This window comes from Spermophilus citellus (assembly GCF_964194105.1).
Source record: "Spermophilus citellus genome assembly, chromosome: 4".
Lineage (NCBI taxonomy): Eukaryota > Metazoa > Chordata > Mammalia > Rodentia > Sciuridae > Spermophilus > Spermophilus citellus.
Window position 1 is genome coordinate 52,803,241 of NC_138185.1, and position 24,617 is coordinate 52,827,857.

General features: G+C 39.0%; 1 protein-coding gene across 1 annotated transcript in view; it reads right to left on the reverse strand.

Annotated features, from left to right (window-relative positions):
* ENTREP2 (endosomal transmembrane epsin interactor 2) overlaps positions 1-24,617 on the reverse strand; it is a 450,066-nt gene that overhangs the window by 207,486 nt on the left and 217,963 nt on the right. The window contains exon 2 of the mRNA XM_081291850.1: positions 19,626-19,682. Coding sequence (XP_081147976.1) covers positions 19,626-19,682 — 57 coding nt within the window. The remainder of the gene's footprint in view (positions 1-19,625; positions 19,683-24,617) is intronic.

Sequence of the window (24,617 nt, forward strand, 5' to 3'; positions counted from 1 at the left end):
CAGAAAGGATAGACAGAAGAAATGGCATACCAGGCCTATGGCAAAACCATCAGCCTGGGGTTACTGTCTTAAAGGTCATATGCTAAAGCATACTAAAAAACACATAACCAGGCTTCTCTCTGCAGAAGCTGGGCAAACTCTTCTCTAATGGAAACAACATTAAACTCTGCTGGTGCCCATGAGAGGGAGTACTCAATGATTTATCATGATCAAGAGATTTATCAGGAGTGCAGCTACAAACAACTCACCTCACAGTATATTAACCAGTGGACATGGACTGGTAAACCTCTCAAACCATGTAAAGACAAATACATAAAAAGAGTCTAGGACTCTATCCAGAGCTACTCTCTGGGACTCATGAGCACCCAAACATGGCCCATCTCCTCAGTCCTATTCTAACAGACCTTACCACCCTCTCTATCTCTGCTTTTGTAGGATGAGAGAGACATTCTCCAACCTGAGGTATGGGAATAATTTATTCTTTCTGAAAAACTTCTCAATAGCCAGTCAGAAGCAGTAATTAGGAAAAAGCTCTTTACAATTATTTCCATGTGAATTCAAGATGATGCATCTAATTTATTATGATTTTCAGCACATAATTACTTATTAGGTGTTTTTGTTTATCATATTTTTCATCTTTCTACCCAAGCTATTTGTCTCTGGCCAAAAGTATGTTTTAGTACATTTACAATTAAATACATGCCTCAGAGATCAAAAATAAAAGAGTTTTTCCTTTGAAGTAATGTGATCCAAGCAAATATAAATCACTGTCATATTTCAATAAAACGAGTATGTAATCAATGGCCATTTTTAATTTCATTTGGTGGTCTCCTTGTGTTATACTTTAATTGGTCTGTTTCTTTCTCAGTTTTTTGGGTAGACTTTTTCCCTGCTGACATTTAATACTGCCAGCAATTTAAAAGCAAGCATGTTAGTCTATTTTTATAAACAAGATGAGAGCTTTAGATACTTAAACTGCCTTACTAGCAAAGTAAAATTCTGCATTGTTTTGCAGACCTGCAAAAATAAATATGCATATAGTCTACTTCCTTTTCTTCCATGCATAACCAATGAAGGCTTCATCTTCAATGTGACCATACAGAATACATCTTAAAAAGAGGTCCTGATCCTGACTGTAAGAAACACCCAAAGTAGATTTATAATGAATAGTCTGAATAAATAATGGCTCCAAGTACATTTACATTAAATATATTAACCTTTAACTCACCTATATTTTAAATAGCATATTAAAGTTGTATTTGTACTCAATTCATGACTTGGAAAGAAAGCCCTACAGGCTTTCTGTAATACATATTAAAGGTTAAAGTGATTCATAAATTTCCCCCCCAGAATATGGCCAAACATATGACTTTGTAGTAAAACTGGGACTGAATTTCTGGTGGGCACAGCAGGAAACATTTCTGTTAGCATGGAAATTCAGACACCTTTTGAAAAAGTTAATATATGCAGCATAAGATTTTAAGCTTTCTTACACAGAAAAATGATCAGCATAGCAATGAAAAGAGAAATTTTAAGAGTAATAATGTAGGCTGAAGTTCACTTATCACCCACTTCCCATTCCCTGGTGTTTGCAAATTACATTAAACACTGCAGTTGAGAAAAACAAAAATAACAAAATCCAAGCTAAATGCAAAGGCAGTCAAAGCTATTTTTCTTCAACAATTGTCTCTGAGCTTCCAATAAAATTGAGACTCTGATAAGAATCAGTCATTTATACTGAAACATAAATATATAGGGCTTACATCTCTAAACCCAAGGATAATGATCAACAAACTCCAGGACATGCCCAATGAAGTAGACTCCAAAGGACTGGAAATACTCTGACCAGTGTGCAGGAGAGTAGGAGAGCTCTGATGATTCTTTTTGCCACACATCTAGACTTATCAGGGACAAAATGCAACTCTGAGATGAAGAGCCATTCAAACACCTGCTGAAATCAATGCAAAATGATGGAAATCTCCTTTTTTTCCAAAAAAAAAAGGAATATGGAAGGAAAAAATATTTTCTCTATTTGGTAGCTTCTAATTAAAAAAAAACATGAAAGAATCATTGGACCTAAATGAATTTCATTTAGTCTGATGTTATCCATTAGTAAGTCTTAGTCTGAGCTGCACAGGATGCTGACTATGCTTTTGTACACTAACAAATGAGATGTTTTTAGTTAAATGTAAAGGTCTCAGGTAGGTCAATGATGAAAAGCTGGTCTTCCTAGGTTGAAAACCTATCTATCATTTACCCACCACAGGGCTGTCCAATTTTTTCTCTGGGGTTGGATAATAATAGAGGTGCCTCACTGATGTCATGGGAATGAAGTGGAGCTAATATTTGACAAGGATTCAGCACATAGTGTTTCACACTCAAGACTGTTATTGTGAAAGCTAAATCCAAGTGACAAGACTTCTTCACTGTGACTTCTTTTCCTTCAACTCTCTTGCTACAAAATTGTTTCATTACAAAGGCTTTTCCTTACCCACCTGAAAGGCAGAAATCTGACACATGTTTTTGGAGAATGGTGCAAGTGTGAACCATAACTGGTGTAGGAGATAGCAACTGGTCATATATTTTACCTATTATTAGTCATTTTAAATAAATAGAATTTATTCTGGTTTGGAGGTTGTACCTTTACATCTTTTATTTAAAGATTTTTAGATAGATTTTATTATTTAGGGCAGTTTTAGGTTAATAGCAAAATTAAGCAGATTCAGAGTTTTCTCATCTATTGACCCTTTCCTCAAACCCACAGCCTCCCCTAACCAACATCCTCTATCAGAGTAGAACACTTGGTACAATCAATGAACCTACACTGATACATGTTATGGACCAATGTCACAGTTTACATTAGGGTCCACTCTTGGTGGTGTACATTCTATGGATATGGACAGATGTTTGATGGTACAGATTCACCAGTATAGTATCATCCAGAGTAGTTTCCCTCCCCTAACAATCCTCTGTGCTCTGACAATCTTCCCTCCCTTGCAATCCCTGACCTTTTTATGATCTCTATAGTTCTGTCTTTTTCTGAAAGTCGTATATACTGAAATTATACAGTGTATAGCCTTTGCAGATTGGCTTCTTTCAATTGATATCATGCATGTAAGTTTCCTTCTTGTCTTCATGGCTTGACCATTTCTTTTTAGAATTGAATAACATTCCATTGTCTGGATGTACAAGTTTATCCATTCACCTAGTGATGGATGAGGCTGGGTCTTTTTACCCCATCACTCTGGTACTGTGGCTTCCAAAAACCATAAAACATCTTTAGTAGATTTTAGTACTTCTGAAGGCTACTGTGATTTATGTTCCTCCTACAGAAGTCTGTGGGGCGGGGAAAATGAATCTAATAAAGGTACTTCTAACATATTCACAACCTAAACACACTTAATTTTGTATCTTCCACAACTTGGCAATAGCAGTCACCTTTGTTAGTGTATCTAAAGACTCAAGAGTCAGGGTCCCAGAACCATCCAGCAGCTCCCTAAAGATCTATAGGGAAATTCAGCAAGTGTTGCCAGTGCTTCTGAGGCATACCAAAATTTCCAAGCCACTGACACGGGATCAACTTCTGTGATTACCTACTGGGTTAAATCCTACTTTGTTTTGGATAATAAATAATGTTTTATGTCATTAAATTTAAAAGTGTTATTTAAGCTTGGATATTCTTCATCAGGTTTATTGAAGTATAATTTACAGAAAGAAAATCTAACCATTTTAATTGCACAGTTCAGTGAATCCTGACAAACACATCCAGTCATCTAAACACTACACAATCAAAACACAGAACATTCCATCGACTCCAAAGGTTCCCTTGTGCCACTCTGCTGTCAATCTCTTCCCACCACTCAAGCCCCAGGCAATCACGATTTGTTCTCCATCACTAGAATTTCACAAAAAATGCAATCACATATTCTTTTGTGTCTGGCTTCTTTTTTTAACCTTTAGAGACTCATCCATATTGCATATATCAACTATGAGAACCTTTTTTAACCCCAGTAGTATTCTGCCAGAGAAGTAGAAACCTATTTAGTAATAAAATCTACTACAGTAATATACTCAAAGATGATAAAAAATTCCATATCTCTCAAATGATACCATTCACCAATGGGTGATTTCTATTTTAGGATAGCAAAGAGATTTCAAGCTCCATGAAGTAAGATTAATGGTTCTTCTAGATACATTGTCAAAGATATATACAATAGATTTCATTCTTTAAGTAGCCTGCCAAACAAAAACTATTAAAAGAGATTTGGGGAGTAATGTCAGCAAAATATAACTGGGAAAAGATCTCTGAAAATTCACTCCTCCATAAAAGGAAGGAAATAACAGAAATTATCAGAATGGACTCTGGAAATTACCAAAAGGCTTGCAGTAACTTCATCTTTTTTTTTTAAGAGAGAGGGAATTTTAATATTTTTTTCTTTTAGTTTTCGGCAGACACAACATCTTTCTTTGTATGTGGTGCTGAGGATCGAACCTGGGCCGCACGCATGCCAGGCGAGCGCGCTACTGCTTGAGCCACATCCCCAGCCAGTAACTTTAGTCTTTTAACAAGATAACTTTTAAACCTGAATTACAACAGTGAACTTTGTGGCATTTTGGCTTTCCTTAGTCCCATCTTCCATCCCCCAACTCTACAGTCACCTTGAAAAAGTAAAATTCTCATTCCTGGTACAATCTAGAAGCCACCTGAAGGAAGAAAACAAAGATGGAGTTCTTTCAGAGTCTCGTTCCCAAATTATTGTCATGATGTGGCCCTTCTAGGGATTCCCTGGAAGAAGACACATGTAAGTCTATTCGATTTGACCTGAGTTGAAGCCCACCAAGTTGAAGCCCACCCTTTCTCTAGAAAACAACTGTCAAATAAATTTATAGTTAATTATTTTCAATTTGCAGCTGCCTGAGAAGTGGATATTGGCTGTAGCAACGAAAAGAGTAGCCAAAAAAAAAAAAAAAACTTTTTCAAAGATGCTGGAGAAAAAGATATCCAAAGGGTATATGAAATGCTCAATGTTTCTTGGAATATAGAACATTACATGCATGCACAGGGTTAAATACTTGCCTAGGAAAGACCTGAGAAGGCTCTAAACTCTCAACCTCTGACTTTAAGATTCAATGAAAGCAGGAAGTAAAGACAAAAGCAGAGTTGTCAACTGCCTGGAAGAATATTGAAAGTATATCCCAACAGACACACAGAGCCCCTCACCAAAGCCTGGGAGATGTATTGGCTCCAAATTTTAAATCTCTGTCTAATCACTGGCTAACTACTAAAATAACCAAGTAGACAATTAAGTAGCCACACATGACAACACAGACTTTACAGAATTTGTTCAAAAATCATTAAACAAACAAGGAACAAAAATTATGACAAACATCATTGGCAACAAACTATGGGAGGGGGAGGAGTTTCACTTTTAGTGAAACTAAATTACTATTATACTAGTATAATAGTATATTACTGCTTTTGTACAGTTTTCAACAATAATAAAAAATTATAAGACAGTTAAAAAATCAAGCAAGTGTGGCCTCCTATGCAGAGATAAAAAGCAATCAAAATAAATGCTCTCTGAGGAAGTCCAGTTGGTGGACTTAGGAGACAACAAATTTATATCAGCTATTTTAAATATATCCAAAGAACTAAAGAAAATCTTCTCTAAGGAACAAAAGGAAAATATGAGAATGATTATCTCACCAAATAGAGAATATCAATAAAGAGAGAGAAATTGTAAGAAAGAATCAACTAGAAATTATGAAGTTGGAAATATATAGTAAGTAAAATGAAAAATTCTCTGGAGAGATCAGGCAGAAGTTTTGAGTAAGCAGAAGAAAGAATCATCACTAAACTTGAGGACAGGTCAATTGAAATTATCTAGTCTGTGCCTTAGAGATATAAAGAATGGAGAAAAACAGATTTCTAAAAGATATGTGGAATGCCATAAAGTGTACCAAAATATATAATGGAATACTAAAAGGAGAGGAGTGAGAAAAAGAAAAGTGTATAGAGAATATTTGAAGAAGTTGCAGCCAAAACTTCTCAAATTTGATTAAAGACATGAATCTAAATATCTGAATTCAATGAACCGTAATTAACTCAATAGATTCAATTTAAAAAGACACATAACTAGAGACATCTTAAACTGTCAAAGCAAAAGACAGAGTCTTGAAAACAAAAGGGAACTGTCTTATCACATATGAGGGATCACAGTAAAATTAACAGCTAGTTTTTCATAAGAAAACATACAAGACAGAAGGCAGTGCATTGACATATTCAAGGTTCTTTTTAAAAAAATACTGTCGATCAAGAATTCTATATTTTAAAAAATCATCCTTTTAAAATGAAGAAGAAATTAAGGCATTCCAGATAAAACAGAGAATTTGTTAGAAGATCTGTCCTACAACAAAATTATAAAGGAAAAGTATAGTAGTACAGAAGAAGTAGCTCTTTTTTTTTCTATAATCTGATTTAAAAGACAACTGTACCAAGCAATAATTATAAATACCTCTATTGATGGGCACTTAACATGTAATTTGTATTCTGAATTAGTTTAACCAATACTCCCACACTGAGAAAAAAGAAATATTTGTCAAAGTTTGTAACAACCTGAGGAACTAGTGCACCCCTGCAAAGATAACAAGTTCTGAATCTTTTCTGAAATGATCCAAAGTGTTAAATAATATTGATACCTGAGCTCCATTCTCAGAAATTCTTATACAGTGGGTTTAAAGTAATATTTTGGAAAGTGCCACAGGTATTCTGGTTTGCTGGTAGGATACAGAAACACTGACCTAAAAATTAACAGCATGGGCTCTGAAACACATTCCCTGGTTTTAAACCTGAGGGAGGTGATGTTCATAATCCCTTCCTTAGGCCTTACTCAGAGAAGGCAGTGTTGAGATCTGTGAAGGCAGGAGGTTCTTGTTGTCTACCAGGATTCAGGATTCCTGGGAGATGAAGTAGCTTCAGGAAAGAACTACTGAGCTTAGCTTATTTTCCACCAGGTAAATCTGCCTTTCTTTTTGCAGGTTCAATATCCATTGTGAAGGTTCAGAGATAGGACCTCAAGCTGTGTTTGTCCTGGTTATCTGCTGCTGATAATTATGAAAATGATGATGGTCAATTGTTAATACTTAGTGATCATTTGCTGTATTCCAGGCATTGTTCTGTAACACAGGTAAGCAAGGTCTTCTCACAACCAAGGATAGGCTGAACTGAATAAAACAGATGTCAATGAAAATTACAGGATGCTAAAGAAAAAAAATTAAAGAAAACCTTAGAAGATGGAAAAATCTCCCTGGTTCCTGGATAGGCAGAATTAATATTATAAAAATGAACATACTACCAAAAGCACTATCAGAATTAATGCAATTCCAATCAAAATCCCAATGACATTCCTCATAGAAATAGAAAAAACAGATATGAAATTCATCTGGAAAAACAGAGACCCAGAATAGCTAAAGCAATCCTTAGCAAGAAGAGTGAGAGTGAGGTAGATGGCATCACTATACCAGACCTTAAACCATACCTCAGAGGAATAGTAAAAAAAAAAAAAAAAAAAAAAAAAAAAAAAAAAAAAAAAAAAAACGGCATGGTATTGGCACCAAAATAGGCTTATAGACCAATGGCACAGAATAGAGGACACAAAGACAAACCCACACAAATACAGTTCTCTCTTCAACAAATGGTGCTGGGAAAACTGGAAATCCATATGCAACAAAATGAAATTAAGCCCCTATCTCTCACCATGCATAAAACTCAACTCAAAGGGGATCAAGGACCCAGGAATTAAACCAGAGACCCTGAACCTAATAGAAAAAAAAGTAGGCCCAAATCTTTATCATGTCAGATTAGGCCCCAACTTCCTTAATAAGACTCCTCATACAAGAAATAAAATCAAGAATCAATAAATAGGATGGATTCAAACTAAAAAGCTTCTTCTCATCAAAAGAAATAATCAGTGAGAATAGAGATCCTACAGAATGGGAGCAAATTTTTACCACATGTACATCAGATAGAGATGTACATGTATATACATGTACATCTTTATATATCTCTAGGATATATAAAGAACTCAAAACTCTTAACACCAAAAAAACCCCCACAAATAACCCAATCAATAAATGGGCTAAGGAACTGAACAGACACTTCACAGAATATAAAATACTATGAATCAACAAATATATTAAAAAAATGTTCAACATCTCTAGCAATTAAAGAAATACAAATCACAACTACTCTAAGATTTCCTCTCACTCCCCAGTCAGAATGACAGCTATGAAGAATACAAACAACAATAAGTATTGGCAAGGATGTGGGGATAAAGGCACACTCCTACATTGATGATGGTGGGACTGCAAATTGGTACAGCCAAAATGAAAAGCAGTATTGAGATTCCTTGGAAAATTGGAATGGAACCATCATTTGACTCAGCTACCCCACTTCTTGGTTTATACACAAAGGACTTAAAAATAGCATACTATAGTAACACTGCCATATCAATGTTTATACAGCATAATTCTCAGTTGCTAAATTGTGGAACCAACTTAGATGCCCTTCAGTAGATGAATAGATAAAGAAACTATGGTGTATATACACAATGGAATATTACAGAGCATTATAAGAAAATCAAATCATGGCATTGGATGGAGTTGGAGAATATTAGGCTAAGTGAAGTAAACCAATCCCCCAAAAATAAATGCCAAATGTTTTCTCTGATATGAGGATGCTGATTCATAATGGGGATGGGGGGAAACATGGGAGGAATGGAGGAACTTTAGATAGGGCAAAGGGGAGGGAGAGGGAGGGAGGGGACAGGGGGATAGAAAAGATGGTGGAATGAGATGGACATCCTTACCCCAAATACATGCATGAAGACCCAAATGGCACGACTCTACTTTGTATACAACCAGGGACATGAAAAATTGTGCTCTACATGTGTACTATGAATTGAAATGCATTCTTCTATCATACATAACAAATTATAATAAATAAATAACTTTTTAAAAAAAGATGTCAAGAATAAGAACCAAGACAGGTGTGGTTGGCACACATCTATAATTCCAATTACTTGGGCAACCGAGGATGGAGGATCATAGGAGGAAGCCAGACTTAGCAACTTGGTGGGCCCCTGTCTCAAAATAAAATATTAAAAGGGCTGAGTATGTAACTCAGTGGTAGAGCCTCCCTGGGTTCAATCCCCAGTACTGGAATAAAAACTTAATAAGACCTAGATGAGCAAAGAGGCCAAATAACCTGAGGGTCTAGTGAGAATACCTGATAAACAGAATTCTAATTAATATCCTTGAGGGAGATTGAACTCATGAGTGTTTCATACAATGTGAATACATTACTATGAAAAAAAAGCAATTAAAGAACAGAGAGTTCTGAGAAAATAACATGGCTGCCTGTCAAAAAGAGAAATTCAACAGAAGGATTAAATAGCAGAATGAATATGGCTAAAGCCCAAATTAGTTATCTAGAAAATAAAACAGAAGAAATATCACTGAAACTAAAGGAACATAATAGAAAATTTTAAGTCCTATTGGGTCAATTCAGCAGTTAGAAAATTTATAAACTAGGGTTTTAAGAATAAAACAGAATAAAACGGAATAAAGACATAATGAAAAAAATTAACCCAGCAAATTATCTTTCTCTAAGTATCCGACAGATAAATAATTAGAACAAGTACAACCACTATGGTGCATGATAGCCAGACACAAGATTGATACACAGAGCTTTCCAGAAATTATAGCAGAGAATGTATTTCCAACTCTCAGTATTCTAGGAATTACTTATTTAGGAATTAACCTATAAAATCAATGCTATCACAATTGCAATCAAATCCTAATCACTAGTCAACTTCATAAATTTATTCTAAAATTTACTGAAGAGAAAAAAGTACTCAAAGTAGCCAATAAAATCATGAAAAGTAAAATAAAATAATGACATTATAAAGCTGGACTAATTAAAACAGAGTAATACTGGCTTCAAGATGGACAGGCAGATTCTTTAATAAGATATCAATAAACACACCCATATCTAGCATTGGAAAGAGGAGAACATTTCAAATGTGATAAGAAATACTGAACATTAAAAAAATTATATAAGTGGAAGAAACGATTTATAGTAGAGGGGATGGAGAGAGAGAAGGGGAGGGGAGGGGAGGGGAGGGGTGAGGGGACAGTGGAGAATGGGATAGACAGCAGAATACATCAGTCACTAGAAAGGCAATTTGTAAATCAATGGAAATGTAACTGATGTGACACAGCAATCTGTATACGGGGTAAAAATGGGAGTTCATAACCCACTTGAATCAATCTGTGAAATATGGTATATTAAGAACTATGTAATGTTTTGAACAACCAACAATAAAATTAAAATTAAAAAAATGGCATTTGAGAAATGCCTATCATTTTGAAACAAATAAAATTAAGATTCTTAATGTTATATGTAAAAATAAATTTTGGACAAAAGCAAACATAAAAAGACCTGAACATAAAAAGAAAAAACTGTAAATGATTTTAAAATACACAGGAAAGTAACTTTGGAATCATGGGTCAAGAGATATTTTAAGTTAAGAAAGAAACCCTAAGGCCATGTGAGGAAAAAATAAAACAGATATTACAAGTAGAAAACTAACACTCCTGTATTAAGAAAAAAAAAGATACCTCATTAAAAATTGAAAGACAACAAATTAGAATAAAATATTAGTCATTTAGAAAAGTATTACTATATTATGAAATCCCACAAATCAATGAAGTGGTCTTCAGAAGAACATGAACATGCAATTCACTTAAGAAATCCAAATAGATAATGAAAACTTACTATTCATTTGTCACCTCTATTCTTTACTCCATTTCTCCTTGCTTCTGCTTTCTTTTAATTAGGTACTTTTTATGACTTCATATTATTTTCCTTATTGATTTCTTAACCAACCCTCTGTCTTGTTTTACTTTGTTGTAGTGGTTGTGTCAGGGTTTATAGCATACATCTTCAACTACCTTCAAGTATGCGCAGTTAATAATTTTTCAAGGAATACCTCTAGCTTCATAATTTTGGCTGTGTTTTTCATACAATTCACTTTTTAAAAATATTTTTAGTTGTATTTGGACACAATAACTTAATTTTATTTGTTTTTATTTTTATGTGGTGCCAGGGATCAAACCCAGTGCTTCACGCATGCTAGGCAAGTGCTCCACCGCTGAGCCACAACCCGGGACCCTCATACAATTCACTTTTATAGATGTTATAAATCCCACAATACACAGATGTGTTTTTCTTCCTATTTCTTTCTCTTTGTATGCATTTAGTTTCTTGGATCCATGAAGTTATAGTCTATTCAATGTTGGAGGAAAAAGGTCTACAATTTCTTCAAAATTTTTTTTCTTTCTTTGTATTCCATCCTTTATTCCACACATATTAGACTTCATCAAATTATTCCATATAGTTCACCAGTTCTCTGTTTTTTTTCTTTTTTACATTGTTTTTTCTCTGTGTGCTTCATTTTGAGGAATTTCTATTGCAATGTCATTTCAGTTCACTGATCTTCATTCTTCATTTAATCTGCCATTAGCCTCATCCAGTGAATTTTTCCTCTCTTATATTGTAGTTTTCATAATTTAAACTTCAAGTGGGTTTTGTATACCTCTATGTGTCTACTTAACATTTGCAGCATCTGAATTACAATTATAATAATAATAATTGTTTTATTGTCTGTGTATAATATTTTTAAATGTGTGTTAGTTTTGTATTAGCTTTAATGTATTTATTTTTCTCCCAATTTTGGGTCATATTTTTCTAGTTCTTTGCATATCTAGTAATCTTTGATTGGATGCCAGACATTGTGCAGCATACATTTGTATTCCTAGGAATATTCTTTGACTTTGTTTGAACATTATTAAATTACGTGGAAGTCAATTGATTCTTTTGGACTTGCTATTATGATTTGTTAGGCAGGACAAGAGCAACATTTAGTTGAGAGCTTGTTATTCCTTAGAGACAAGGTTCTTCTGAATACCATTCTCCATCCAATGCCCTCGTGTAGTTTGAGTTTTTCCCATTTGGATAATGGAGAAATACTGTTCTGTGCTGTAGTACTCTCCAGTTGATTTTTCCTGGCCTCAGTTTCCTCACATGCAAATGCTGATCAATGTCAACTAAATATTCACAGGGGATTCTTTACAGATCACCAGAATCCTCTGTCTGAGCAAGTGTTCCTTTCTTGCACTTTGCCTTGCAAACTTTAGCCATTTTAGACTCCTAGATTCTGTGTGGTTTCCTAAACTCAGTGGGTAGCCAGGCCCTGCTGGGGGTCCCTCCTGCCTGTGCTGAAGCCTGGAAACTTCTCATAGCAGGAGGTGGGAGCAATCTGACGCACTGCTAATGATCAAGGAAGGAGGAATAAATGGATGAATCAGACCAGATTTATTGATATGGGCCCACAATTAGTTTGTCTGGTTGACTGAAATATAATCCAAGTGAAGTTGAAATGCCATCCTTTCTTGGTATCCCATAGAAGAAGGACTCCAAAGGCTGAGGGAGATTACAATATTAGAATGCATTCATCATGCAAGACCTCACCCATCCCAGGAGGATTCAGAGAATACTCTTTTCATTATAGCTATGAGAATAAAGCTGTGAAAGGGAGCCCCTGCAAACTTGAAAAAGCTCTGTGGAGACTCCTCTCTATATTTCAGAATTTACAGTGAGAATGTCTTTGCTATCATTAAATTAGGATCCCTAAATCTACTGAGGTTGATGGGATCCCTGGGTGGCAGGAGCCAAGTATTGCACTGTTTTCATGTTGGCTCCAAGAGGCTCTGTCTCCAGGTCATCTTTAATGGATACACTTTCCTATTTGAGTTTATAAAATTTTATGATAAAAGTAAACAAAAATCCAGGTTCCAGGTCTCCCAAACACTATAGCATAAAACTTAAACAATACTAAATACAACACTAGATCTATATGGTACTCACATACCTGTGAACCCATGCTTTTAAAAATAAAAAGAATATTTTCTATCCCATTGTTGTTATTCTCTCAATAGTATTAGTCATTACAAATCACCTAGTGTCCCGCTCATTACTAGTTTGTTCAAGTTTTTTAAATCATATTAACTGTGATTATTTTTTACACATTCCATTATTAGTACACCAACTATCATAAGAAGTTTCTTTCATTGAATCTTTTGAGAAATGATGTACACATAGCTATACAACCTGATTTCTAACTTGGCATCCAGCACAGTGTATAACCCTCAAAGTTTAAGGCAGGGAAGACCATTTCCTCAATAATAGGAGACAATTAGCACATGTAAAAGGAGTACCACATTACCATGAAAATACATATTCTTTGTGTGTGTGTGTGTGTGTGTGGTGACAGGGGTGGGAGCAGGTACTAGGGATTGCACTCAGGGACACTCAACTGAGCCACATCCTCAGCCCTATTTTTTTTTTTTTTTTTAGAGACAGGGTCTCACTGAGTTGCTTAGTACCTTGCTTTTGCTAAGGCTGGCTTTGAACTTGCAATCCTCCTGCTTCGGCCTCCAGAGCCGCTGGGTTTACAGGCATGTACCATGGTACCTGGCACATATTCTTTATTAACATAACTATCTCTAGCTTTCAGCATTTGGAAAGGCTCTTGTAGAATACTGTGGTAAAAATGCCACAGCATTTTTCTTCCTTCTTATCCCTTTCAAATCACGTTCACCAGCCTATAAAGGGAAGCCACCCTCCCCTCCCCTGGTCGGACTGTGCTGCTCCTCTCTTCTTCTCTTCTCACAGTGCCTTTGTCCTTCAGAATACCACTTACTCTGGGAGAGCAGTTTGCTTCATCCTACTCTATCCAAAGACCAGAGTGATACATAGGAGGGGACATAACACATCTTATGAGGCTCATGCTCACAAGCCTACAGAGGAAAGCAGCTGCCATTGGAACCATGGCAGCACCAATCTCTGCTGTCAGTGGACCCATTCATTCCTGCACTCACCCAGCCAACCTCTGCAGGTGTTTTGCATGGTGGTGTAGAGCCTGGACCATGAGACCCAATGGTACTTCCTCTCATCATCCAGGGCGACATTCTCCCATCAGAGGACAACTCACTGTAGCAGTCAATGTGGGGGTGGGAGGAGGAGTCAAATGTGTCCCCTGGGAATGAACTAGAATGCTCACAGAGAGATTCCCAGTTCATTCCTTCAAGAAAATGGGAAGACATCATTAGGGTACAGAATAATCACAGAAGCTTGAGATAAAATAATTATTAGAATTGAGGCTTCAAACATTCTAGCTGTAGGACCCTGGGTAAGGTACTTAAATTTCTAATTAATTCCTTTTCTTATACAATAAGTCATCATACATTGTCCCATCAACCCCAGGCCCTAGGGAATGACTGAAGAGTCCATAGTACAACTGACCCTTTAGATAGTGCTATGGTTTGGATACGGGTTAAGTATGTTCCCTAACGGTTCACATGTAGGACACAAGGTCCTCAGTGTGGAGATGTGGGAGGTGATGAGACCTTTAAGAGACAGGTCTAGAGGAAGATAATTAGGTCATTGGGGGCAGGCCCTCCGAAGGGACTAGTGTAGTCTCATGAAGTGAGCTAATTCCTATGAGAATGGGTTGTTATAAAAACAGCAAGACTGGACCCGCCCTGGTCTCTGACTTCCTGTCTCACTATCTTATCTCTTCTGCTTGTACTCTTGCCAGGATGCCATCTACCATAAGGCCCACCAAGGATGAATAGATGAGACTACCTGCTAGGAGCCACAACCAAATAATATGAAATAATATGATGCATGGCACTTTTGGTTGTAAGGTGACACCAGCTAGCCATTGAGATGATATGATTATGTTAAGATTTACATTCATATGGAAATTGGACTCCTGCTGTTCACCTTGGCCTGCTATGGACTCATGTTACGGGACTCCTGGAGAGTTCCCATTGGTTGGGGAAGGATAGTAGGAGGGAATTCCGGGGGAGGTCCTGGGCCCCGGTCTGGGAGACGCAACCGCGTGGGGGAACCGGCTTGCTTGTCGGGCGCCTACTGAGTATTGGCGGCATTTTCAAAAATAAAGTTTTGTTCCTGCTTGAGTGGCTCGTGATTCTGTGCCCAGCTAGACTGCAGCAACCACCAGTCTTGTACTTGGAGTCTCTAACAACGTGAGCATGTTAGCTTTTCACTGTTGTGAGCAAGATATCTGACAAGAACAACTTAGAGGAGGAAAACATTATTTGGCTCATGGTTTCAGAGGTTCAGTCCATGGTCAGCCAACTCCATTCCTGCGGGTCAGAGTCAGGCAGAACATCCTGGTGCAATGGCATAAGAGAGGAGCACTACCCAATTCATGGCAGCCAGGAAGCAGAAATAGAAAGGGGAAGAGACTGTAGGGAAGATGAACCTTTCTGGGGCATGCCACCAGTGACCTACCTCATCCAGGCACACCCTATCTGCCTACAGTTACACAGTCAATCCAAATCCATTCAAACTAGGATATATTGATTAGATTATAGGTCTCATAACTTAGTAATTTCACTTCCTGCATTAACTCAAGAGCTTCTGGGGCACACCTCATATCCAAAGCATAAGTCCCTTTTCTTTATAAGGTATCCAGACTCATATATTTCATTACAGAAACAGAAAACAGGCTAAGATAGATGTCACTCACTTTGGGTATGGGTATGCAAAAAATATGTCTTTAAGAAGAACCAAACTCTTGGCACAAAGTTCTTCAAAAGGCTACTTCAGCATCCTGTAAGAGAAGGCGAGTCTGCCCTAGAACACGTTACTTAAGGAATAAAGAAAAGATGGCCAATCGTATAAATATAAAGGTAGCAATAAATGGGAGAGCTTGTAAAAGAACATGAAAGCGGAGGAATAAAAAAGGCATGATAATGAGTCCAGCTTTTAAGTTGGGTGGGTGGCATTGCCACCCATTGAGAAGAAAAAAAACTAAGGGACAAGATAATGTTGAGTACAAATCATTGATACATAATTAGAGACAAGCTGTGGGGAAGAAAAGGGACATCTATATGGACTTTGGTAGGTTGGAACAAAAAGGTGGTGGATTTTTAGAGTCAGAGAGCTCTGAGCTCACGTCCTGGTCCATTGCTTCAAGACCTGAGGTCTCCCCATCTCTTCCCCAAATAGGAAAACCAATTCTTGCCAGGACTGCTAAGAAAATAAGGGCACGCAGCTCACTCTCAATGAATGACTAGTATCATTATTTACATTGTTTTCATTGTTACTATTCTGGATAGAGCATTTTTGGTCAGGTAATAGAACCCTGTTGTGATGATCACTTTCATGTCAACTTGGCTAGGCTGCAATCCCCAGATAGTTGGTCAAACACCAGTTTAGGTATTGCTGTCAAGGTATTTTTTTTTAAAAATGAGATTACATTTAAGGCAACAGACATTGAACAAAGCAGATTATCCTCTTTGGCATTCATGGGCTTTATCCAATCAGTTGAAAGTTTTAAGAGAAAAAAGACTGACCTCTTCCAAAGATGGGAAATCCTGCCTTCAGCTGCAACATCAGTGCTTCTCTGGGGTTCCAGCCTGCCCTGAAGATTTGGACTTGCTCACCTCTACAGTCTCATGAGGTTAATTCTTAAAACATATCTTAATAGAAGGACAGGTAGACAAATCCCAATAGATGGACAGTCAGGCAGTAAATAGATACATCGCATTGCTTATGCTTTCTGGAGAATTCTAACTAACACATCTGTGTACAGTTAGCCCTCTGTATCCATTGGTTCTGCATCCACAGATTTGACCAACTGTGGATCAAGAAAAAACAACTTAATAGCATCTAGTATTTGCATTATATTAGAAATTATAAGTCATTTATAGATTATTTAAAGCATACAAGAGGATACACATAGCTTCTATGCAAACAGTATGCCATTTTATATAAGGGACATGAGCTTTTTTTGGATTGTGTGTCCATGAGGATCCTGGAACTAATTCCCTTCATATACCAAGGGATAACTATACTGTGAATTTACCTCCTATCTATTGTGAATACTCTTACTCCTTTTAGAAAAAAAAAAGTTAAGGCCAAAGCTATTTCAATGGTTGAGTTCAGAAGTGGGTTTTTGGTAATGACTCAAAAGATTGCACCGTCCTGACTAATAGGGACAGAAGATTGTTCTTGTGTTAGAAACAGAAAACTTCCCACCAAAATTCATACCGTCTCCTCTACAGTGTGAGGCTGCCTCTGGGAAGTGCCTGTCCAGAAAGACCTGGCTTTCCCAGTCTCCTTTGGAACTTTGTAACATGGCAAGTTGTCCCGATGGTTTGACATAGGAGCAACGAGCGTTACTTTGAGTCCAAGGAAATTAAGCAGTAGGAGTTCCATCCCCATTTCTCATGACCTCTCACTGCATTGCAGAGGAGGACTCCAAGGGCCTAGAGGAGAAGGCCCCCTAGATAGAAGAAACCAGGGTCTCTGCAGCCGTCTATGGAGGAAGCAACTACTTACCACAGCACCCACCCTGGACAGCAGCAGAAGCTAACTTGTGTTGTGTTAAACCACTGAACGTGTGTTGCAGCTGCTAGCGTTACCTTACCTCCCTAAATAGGGCAAAAAAGTCAAGATAAATGAATGCATTTCTCCTCTACCTGGAATAAGGAAGAAAATAATTCAATGGGAAGTGAATATGAGCACTTTCCAGAGAGTACCTGTTCCTGAACTGATCACCAGGACTGAGGAGCAAGTACTTGGAACTCTCTGCTCTAGTAAGTCCAGCTGCTACTATCCCTGAGCCATGTCCATATGAGTCCTAACTCCCCATCAGTTATAAACTATGCAATCTGTATCATAAAATGCCCAGCCCAGTACACATCCTAGGGCCAGGGCTGTGGGTAGCTGGGTGTTGAATGTGATTCTACTACCCTTGTGTTTCTGTCCATACACTCCTCCCCTTAGGAAGATGGTTTTTCTTTGCTAAGCGACTGCTTTTGGAGGACTTAATCTCTGCACCATGGGAGCATGCAGAAAGGAATAGAGCAAGCTATGCCCGTGTCACTGAAAGCAGCATAGAAGTCACTGCAGAGCACAAGCAAAGGTGTCACCACAGTCATCAGTAGGTTCAGTGCCGTACCATTCTGCACAAAGAGTGAGCTTCTTTTTTTAAAAAATAACTTTATTTTGTTTATTTATTTTCATATAGTGCTAGGGACCGAACCCAGTGTTTTATATGTGCTAGGAAAGCACTCTACCTCTGAGCCAACAATTCCAGCCCAAGAGTGGGCTTCTTGACCCACAAGCTGAGACTTCTTTAAAATAATCCAGCCAGAAGGAATCAATAGTAAGGGCAGGAGAGTGAGAGAACATGGGTGAATAAAACAGGACAGGTATTCAAATTTATTGGCTCTAGATGAAAAGTATACAGGGTTCATTACACCAGGCTATTTTGTGCATGTTTGGAAACTTCCATATAAAGAACATTTTTTTTCTAGTACTGGGAAAGGGACCCAGGGCCCCTCAATGCTAGGAAAGCACTCGACCACTGAGTTATAGCCCCAGTCCTTATTTTAAATTTTATTTTGAGACAGGGTCTTTCTAAATTATCCAGACTGGTCTTGAACTTGGGATCCTCCTGCCTCAGTCTCTCCCATTGTTGGAATTACAGGTGTGCACCCCCTTCCCTGGCTAAAAAGCAAGTTTTACTAGGAAATTTCTCATATGAGCTGAGCTATAGTGGAAGAGGAAGTTCAACTGAATTCCACATCATCCATCTGATACCTTTCCAGAGTGTCATGGTTACTCAGATGGAAAAGGAGACATCTTCCACAAATTTGTTTTATTTTTTTTCCTATGTCCATTAATATTTAGGACATCGTTATCTCCAAATCCAATCGCTTAAAAACTAGGTTCTAAATAATTGATTAATACAAAAGAAGAAAGCTGTCAGGCTGTCTTTTTCATTACCCATCAAAACCAGAAAATCCCAGCCTCTAGTTCTGACATAGACACGTCAATATATTAATGCACACACTGAGAAGAACAGGCATACGATCAATAGACACAAATCTGCTTGGGGTACTTTTCAGAGAGGGAAAAAAATCCTCCTCTCTCCATCTCCCATGTGGTCTACTCTTTAGCACCATGCCCCAGCAATTCTTGTATTCAAATAAGTATCATTATTTTACTCTCAGAATTTTATATCTCCCAAGCACACTAAAAAGCTAACATTTCTTGAACTCTCATAAAGTGTGTGCTGTTTGTGTGATCCTATGTAAGCATATGTATATGCATGAGCAGGTCTTTGGGTTTGGAGAAAATGCTTACATCCACACTTTCAAAATGTCTTTGTTCAAGGTATGTCCTTAAGGAAGGGCACCAAAAGAAAACAAACAGGGAAAGGATGTGATGTGGGCATCTTAGGAAAATCTTCAAGGAAAACTCTCAAAAGTGCAATGTGTAAAATGCACAGTGGTTCTCACGGAGTAGCCCATCGCATGCAGTGGTTACTTTTTAAAATAAACATTAGCATCTTATTCCAAGCCAAGAAACTGGGATTCTCTTTGCCTTTGCCTGTGCCATGCTCACTCCTATGCAGGGAGGGCCCTGTCCCAGGCCACCTGGAGACCCAGGTGCCACTTACCACAAGAGAGAGAGGCCTCTTCCAGGAGACGACACCAATGAGTCCCGACAGCAGCACCTGGAAGGAGAGATGGTGCATCCAAGTGAGACATTCAGAAACCAATCAAACCAACCTCAACAACAGAGTGTGTGTGGAATCTCGCACAACACAGGAGCAGAGTTTTCACTGAGCAATGAGCTCTGTTTTCCTTCCAGATGTTCACAGCCTGCAGGCACATCTGGCCTGCAGGCCACCAGGGTGCCACAGAGTAGGCTGCAGCATGCACTACACTAGGTGGCCCAAGAGTGATGGGCTTCCTGAATGACCCTCTACCAGGCTGCTTAGTCCACCTTGGTCCTCTAAAGCTAACTGTGTGACCTTTAAATCACAGAGAGAAGTGAAAACACTACCACTCCCCTGCCATCCTGCGGCTGCCCTGGTCCCACAGTCTCCAGCCCCTTTCATTCATAGCACAGTCTCCCACTTCAGTGTCCTATTAAGCTCTACCCTAACTCTGAGCAGCCACTCCCTTCCCAGGCCAAGGCCTACCCCTATCCTTGTCCCAGGTCCTGGTGAGCAGTCTTCTCTGTTGTCCTTATCACCTGGATATGCTGTTCCTGTATTCTTTGAAGGAACCCCAGTTCAGCCCTTGGCCCAGGTCCAGGTCTACCTTTCTCCCAAGCTCGCTCTCCCTGAGGCAGACATTGGCTCTGCTCCCCATATTCCTGGTCTCCTTGTGCTCAGGAATGCCCAGTGGACCATGGAAAGATAGTAACTTCCCATGCACTAACATCTGGTTTTGGTCTCCACAGCTTAGCAGAAACTTTTCTTCTCAGGATGACCTGAGAGGTCACTGGATGCATCAGACAAAGTACAGTTTGACCTCAGCTGTAGCAGAGCTCGCAGTGTCTTCCAGTGTGGAGCCCCCTCTCTCCAGGCTCCTATATTCCCACTCAGCTGTTCTTCACACTTCTTTAGCTGCTCTTCTCCTCAGCTTCCCTCTCCCAGATTCCCAAGATCTTCCTCCTGAGAGTCTTTTGTTTATTCTCCCCAATGCTGGGTGGGGGAGTGGGGACCTAGCTACTATAAGGGCTCCTGGAATACCATCTGCTGCTCTGTCTCAGAGCTCTGCCCTCATCACTGTGAGCACCACACTGTCCATGGTTTCTGTTTCTGGTCCCTGTTTCTCTCACTCTTAACATGTTCAGAAATGCACCTGCAATCCCCACCTCCCAGACCCAGTGGTCCTTTTATAGTCTCAACATTCTGTAACAGCACCCCTCCCTCCTGGTCACTCAAATCCATATCCTGAGACTGTTCCCTCTTCCTCCATATCCAACCAGATCCAGGGAGGGGCAGGAGGCTGTGGCTCACTCCTCAATTAGGCAATATTAGGAGGTGCCACAATAAGTAAGATATATAGTTATGAGGTCTCCTGCGGAGATGAATTGCTCATACTTGCCACCTAGGGCAAGGGCCAGATGGTCTGGGACATGGCTGAAAGGACTTAACTAGATTTTCTCTCAGATTCCAAAATGACAAATCAGACCTGGATGAATCATGTTACTCCCAGATCTGCAAGGTCCCTTTGATCACAGAGTACTACAGGTTACCCCAGTCTTTGCAGTGGATAGGATCAGGCCTTAAACCCAATAGGCTTTGCTCAGTGTGCATAAATCCTCCAAACACAGTCAACATTGACAATTATTTACAACAGTTCTTCATTTTGCAAGTCTCTCTCTAGGATGTAGCCTCCCTTCCTTATAGTACAATGCTAGGGAAACCCTTCTCTGAAATCCCCTCACATTTCTCTGCAGCTGAGATTCACTAATTCTTCTTCCAAATGCCTCTAGAATCTCTCTCTTGACTTCTGATTCCAATGCTTGAAAATTCAAGACAGTCTCTCTGAGGCCAGCTTCATCACCCTTAGAAGACACACCACAGCCCCCAAGTCACTTTATAATTAAATTACACAGTTATCTCTCAAACAGATGTCTTCCTAAAACTCTCACCATCATCTCAGGTAAAACATTTCAGAATGGTTTACTAGGGGCTGAGGATGTAGCTCAATGGTAGAAGATTTGCCTAGCATGTGCGAAGTCCCGGATTTGATCCTCTGAACTGAAGGTGGGGGAGGGCAGAAAGGTTTATTTGGGCTCCTGGTTTTGGAGGTTCCAGTGAATGGTTAGTTGGCCCCATGGCTCTGGGGTAGCACATCATGGTGCATATGTGTGGTGGAGCAAAGCTTCTCACCTCATGGCCAAGAAGCAACACAGGGAAGAAGGGGCTGAGATCTCACATTCCCCTTCAAGGGCACGCCCCCAGTGATCTAACTTCCTCAGACTAGGCCGCATCTCCCAAAGGCTCCACCTCCTACCAATAGTGCCAACCCAGGGAACAATCCCTCAGTGCATGATTTATGGGGCATATTTAAGTTTGAAAACCACAGCATACACTGATATTTCCAGAGTCAAACACTGGATTATTGTTTCCAATAGCCTCTTTCTCTCAATACTTCACCAGAAGGAACAGATTTCCCTGCCCCTTCAATACAAAAACACTGGCATCAAATCTAAGTAGAGAGGGCCACATCAACATCTTGTAGGAGGCTTTTTAGAGTCCAGGTGCCTGAATGCTTCCTCTTTCAGGACACCTGCTCTGGTCCACTTGAGACCCAGGAGAATAGAGCATATCTAATAGAGCCAGGCTAGAAAAGAAGTTCAGAGCCACTGCCCTGGAACTGTTAGGTCTTAGTTTGAGCTATCTTTGCTCAATTCCCATTACAAGGGAGGAGTAGGTTGCACGTTCTGATATGAAGGTTTATTTTGTAACACCCCTGTGAAGAAAAAGGTTAGGAATTTAATTAGCTGTGAATTTGCCACGGTGAAACCTTTGTCCCAATTAATTTACCAGTTTCATTATTCAAAGTCTATGATTTACAAAAAAATATGGGGAACCTGAAGAGAGTTGGAGAAGGGTATCATATAAGTAAACAGCTGGGAAAAAATAGGCCAAAGAGAGTGATCAAGCATGATGTTGCTCTCAGAGAGAACACCAAGTCACTCTTTTCTCCACTTTTCCCATCCAGCCTAGTAGAGGAAGAGATAAAATTAGAAATGAGCAAGAACTTCTTGCTTTTGAGATTGATGGAAAGGGATAATAGACTACCAGGCAGCGATGGCACCATAGAGCCAACGACCGTTCCCATTTGATGAGTACTGCTGCCTGCACACAGACAGCTGGAATAAATTAGCTCTTTCTGTCTTGTTCTCTAACACTAAAAGTTGTTTCACTGCCTAATATCAAGAATTTTCTTCAGATCATCAAATCTGGTTGAAAGGCAAATGGTAAGGCAAAATTTTAGAGAGTGAAGCAAGTCCTTCTAGAATGCAGGCTGAAATGTCAATTAAATTACTTTCCCCAAACATCTGGCAGGTGTGCCTAAAGCTACTGGGATACCAATTTACCACTAACAACCAGTGTTTACTACCTCTCTGAGGAAAGAATCATTGTTGAAACAATGGACTGAATAATATTCTGAGCCGTCCAGGTTGAAGCAAGTCCACTGAAACCTACCTCCCAAGGCATTTTGCATTGCTGCTCTATGGTGTGCATAAAATTTTTCCTTGAGCCTCATTGAGCAGTGACCCCCTTTTTGCTCTACTCACATGTTTTCTTTATTTGTGCCTTTCTTTGGGTTTCACTGAAGCCACATGATAAGACTCATTCAGGTAGGCAATACTTCAGCCTTCTGTCACCTCCTCTAGGGAACAGATTCTTCACCACACCTACTCTACCTATGGCTCTGCCTCTTCACATTGGAACAAGACCCTCCTCATAATACCCCACCCAAACTTTCAGTTTCAGCATGTGGTCCCAATGCTGGCCACACACTGCCCTCTTACAGGGCTGAATCAATACCTCAAATTCATAACATCCGTGAAGAAAGCCACCTTTATTAACCTACTTTCCCTGTGATAGGAAAAGATCTGTCTATAGCTTATCTTCTCCCCTCAAGAAGTAGCAGACATATAAATAAATAGTAAAGATAGCACCATGAAAAAAATACATTAATGTGAAAATATTTAATTATATTCTAAATAACTCATGAATCAAAAGAAAGTCAAAGATGATATATACCACAGTGTGCTGTAGTGCATGCCTCTTGCTTTGATACAGTTGCATTTGAAGTTATTCATTTGTGCCTGTCCTGCCCTGTAAGATGACACCTTCTCACACAGCACTGTTTATTCTGAAATTAGAGTAGTTAATAGAACTATCACTGGATTTTGTTATTGTGTGAGTTACAAAGTGGGATACATACTAGTATAATAGAGATTAAAATATTTTGATTTTTTAAAGTTTCAAATGGGTTGCCTTTGTAACCCCATGCAATTTTATTTCATACTTTAAAAAACCTTATTCTGACACAGAGCCCACAGGCTTCACTAGCTTATGATTCTAAAAGACATGAAGCCCTGATTTGGAAGTTGTGCCAGTGCAGTTCCTCTGCAGATAAATTCTCATTTCTGTTAATCTGTAAAGTTTTAATTTACTCTCATGATTGAAAAATAATTTTGCTATAAACACAACTTCTAGGTTGACCATATCTTTAGTGGACAGTTTAAAAATATTATTCCGATTTATTTTAGTTTTTCGGCGGAACAACATCTTTGTTTGTATGTGGTGCTGAGGATCGAACCCGGGCCGCACGCATGCCAGATTGAACCCAGTGCCTAACATATGCTAGGATCACTAGGCAATGGTGAGCTGACGTGGATCTGGGTCGAACAGTCTGGGCCTCTCAGAACACACACTAAGCCTGGATCGGCTGAATTCAAGCTCCCGTTCGCCTGCTTCCCGCAGACAAACAGCTGTGACTCAGCACTAATCCATCCGGCTGAAACAACTGGTCAGCCCTTCTCATCCTAAGGAGGGAAACGAACTGTCGCCATTTGCAAGAGATACCACCATGGCAGAGAACTGACGTCATCAGACTGCAGCAGAGGAGAT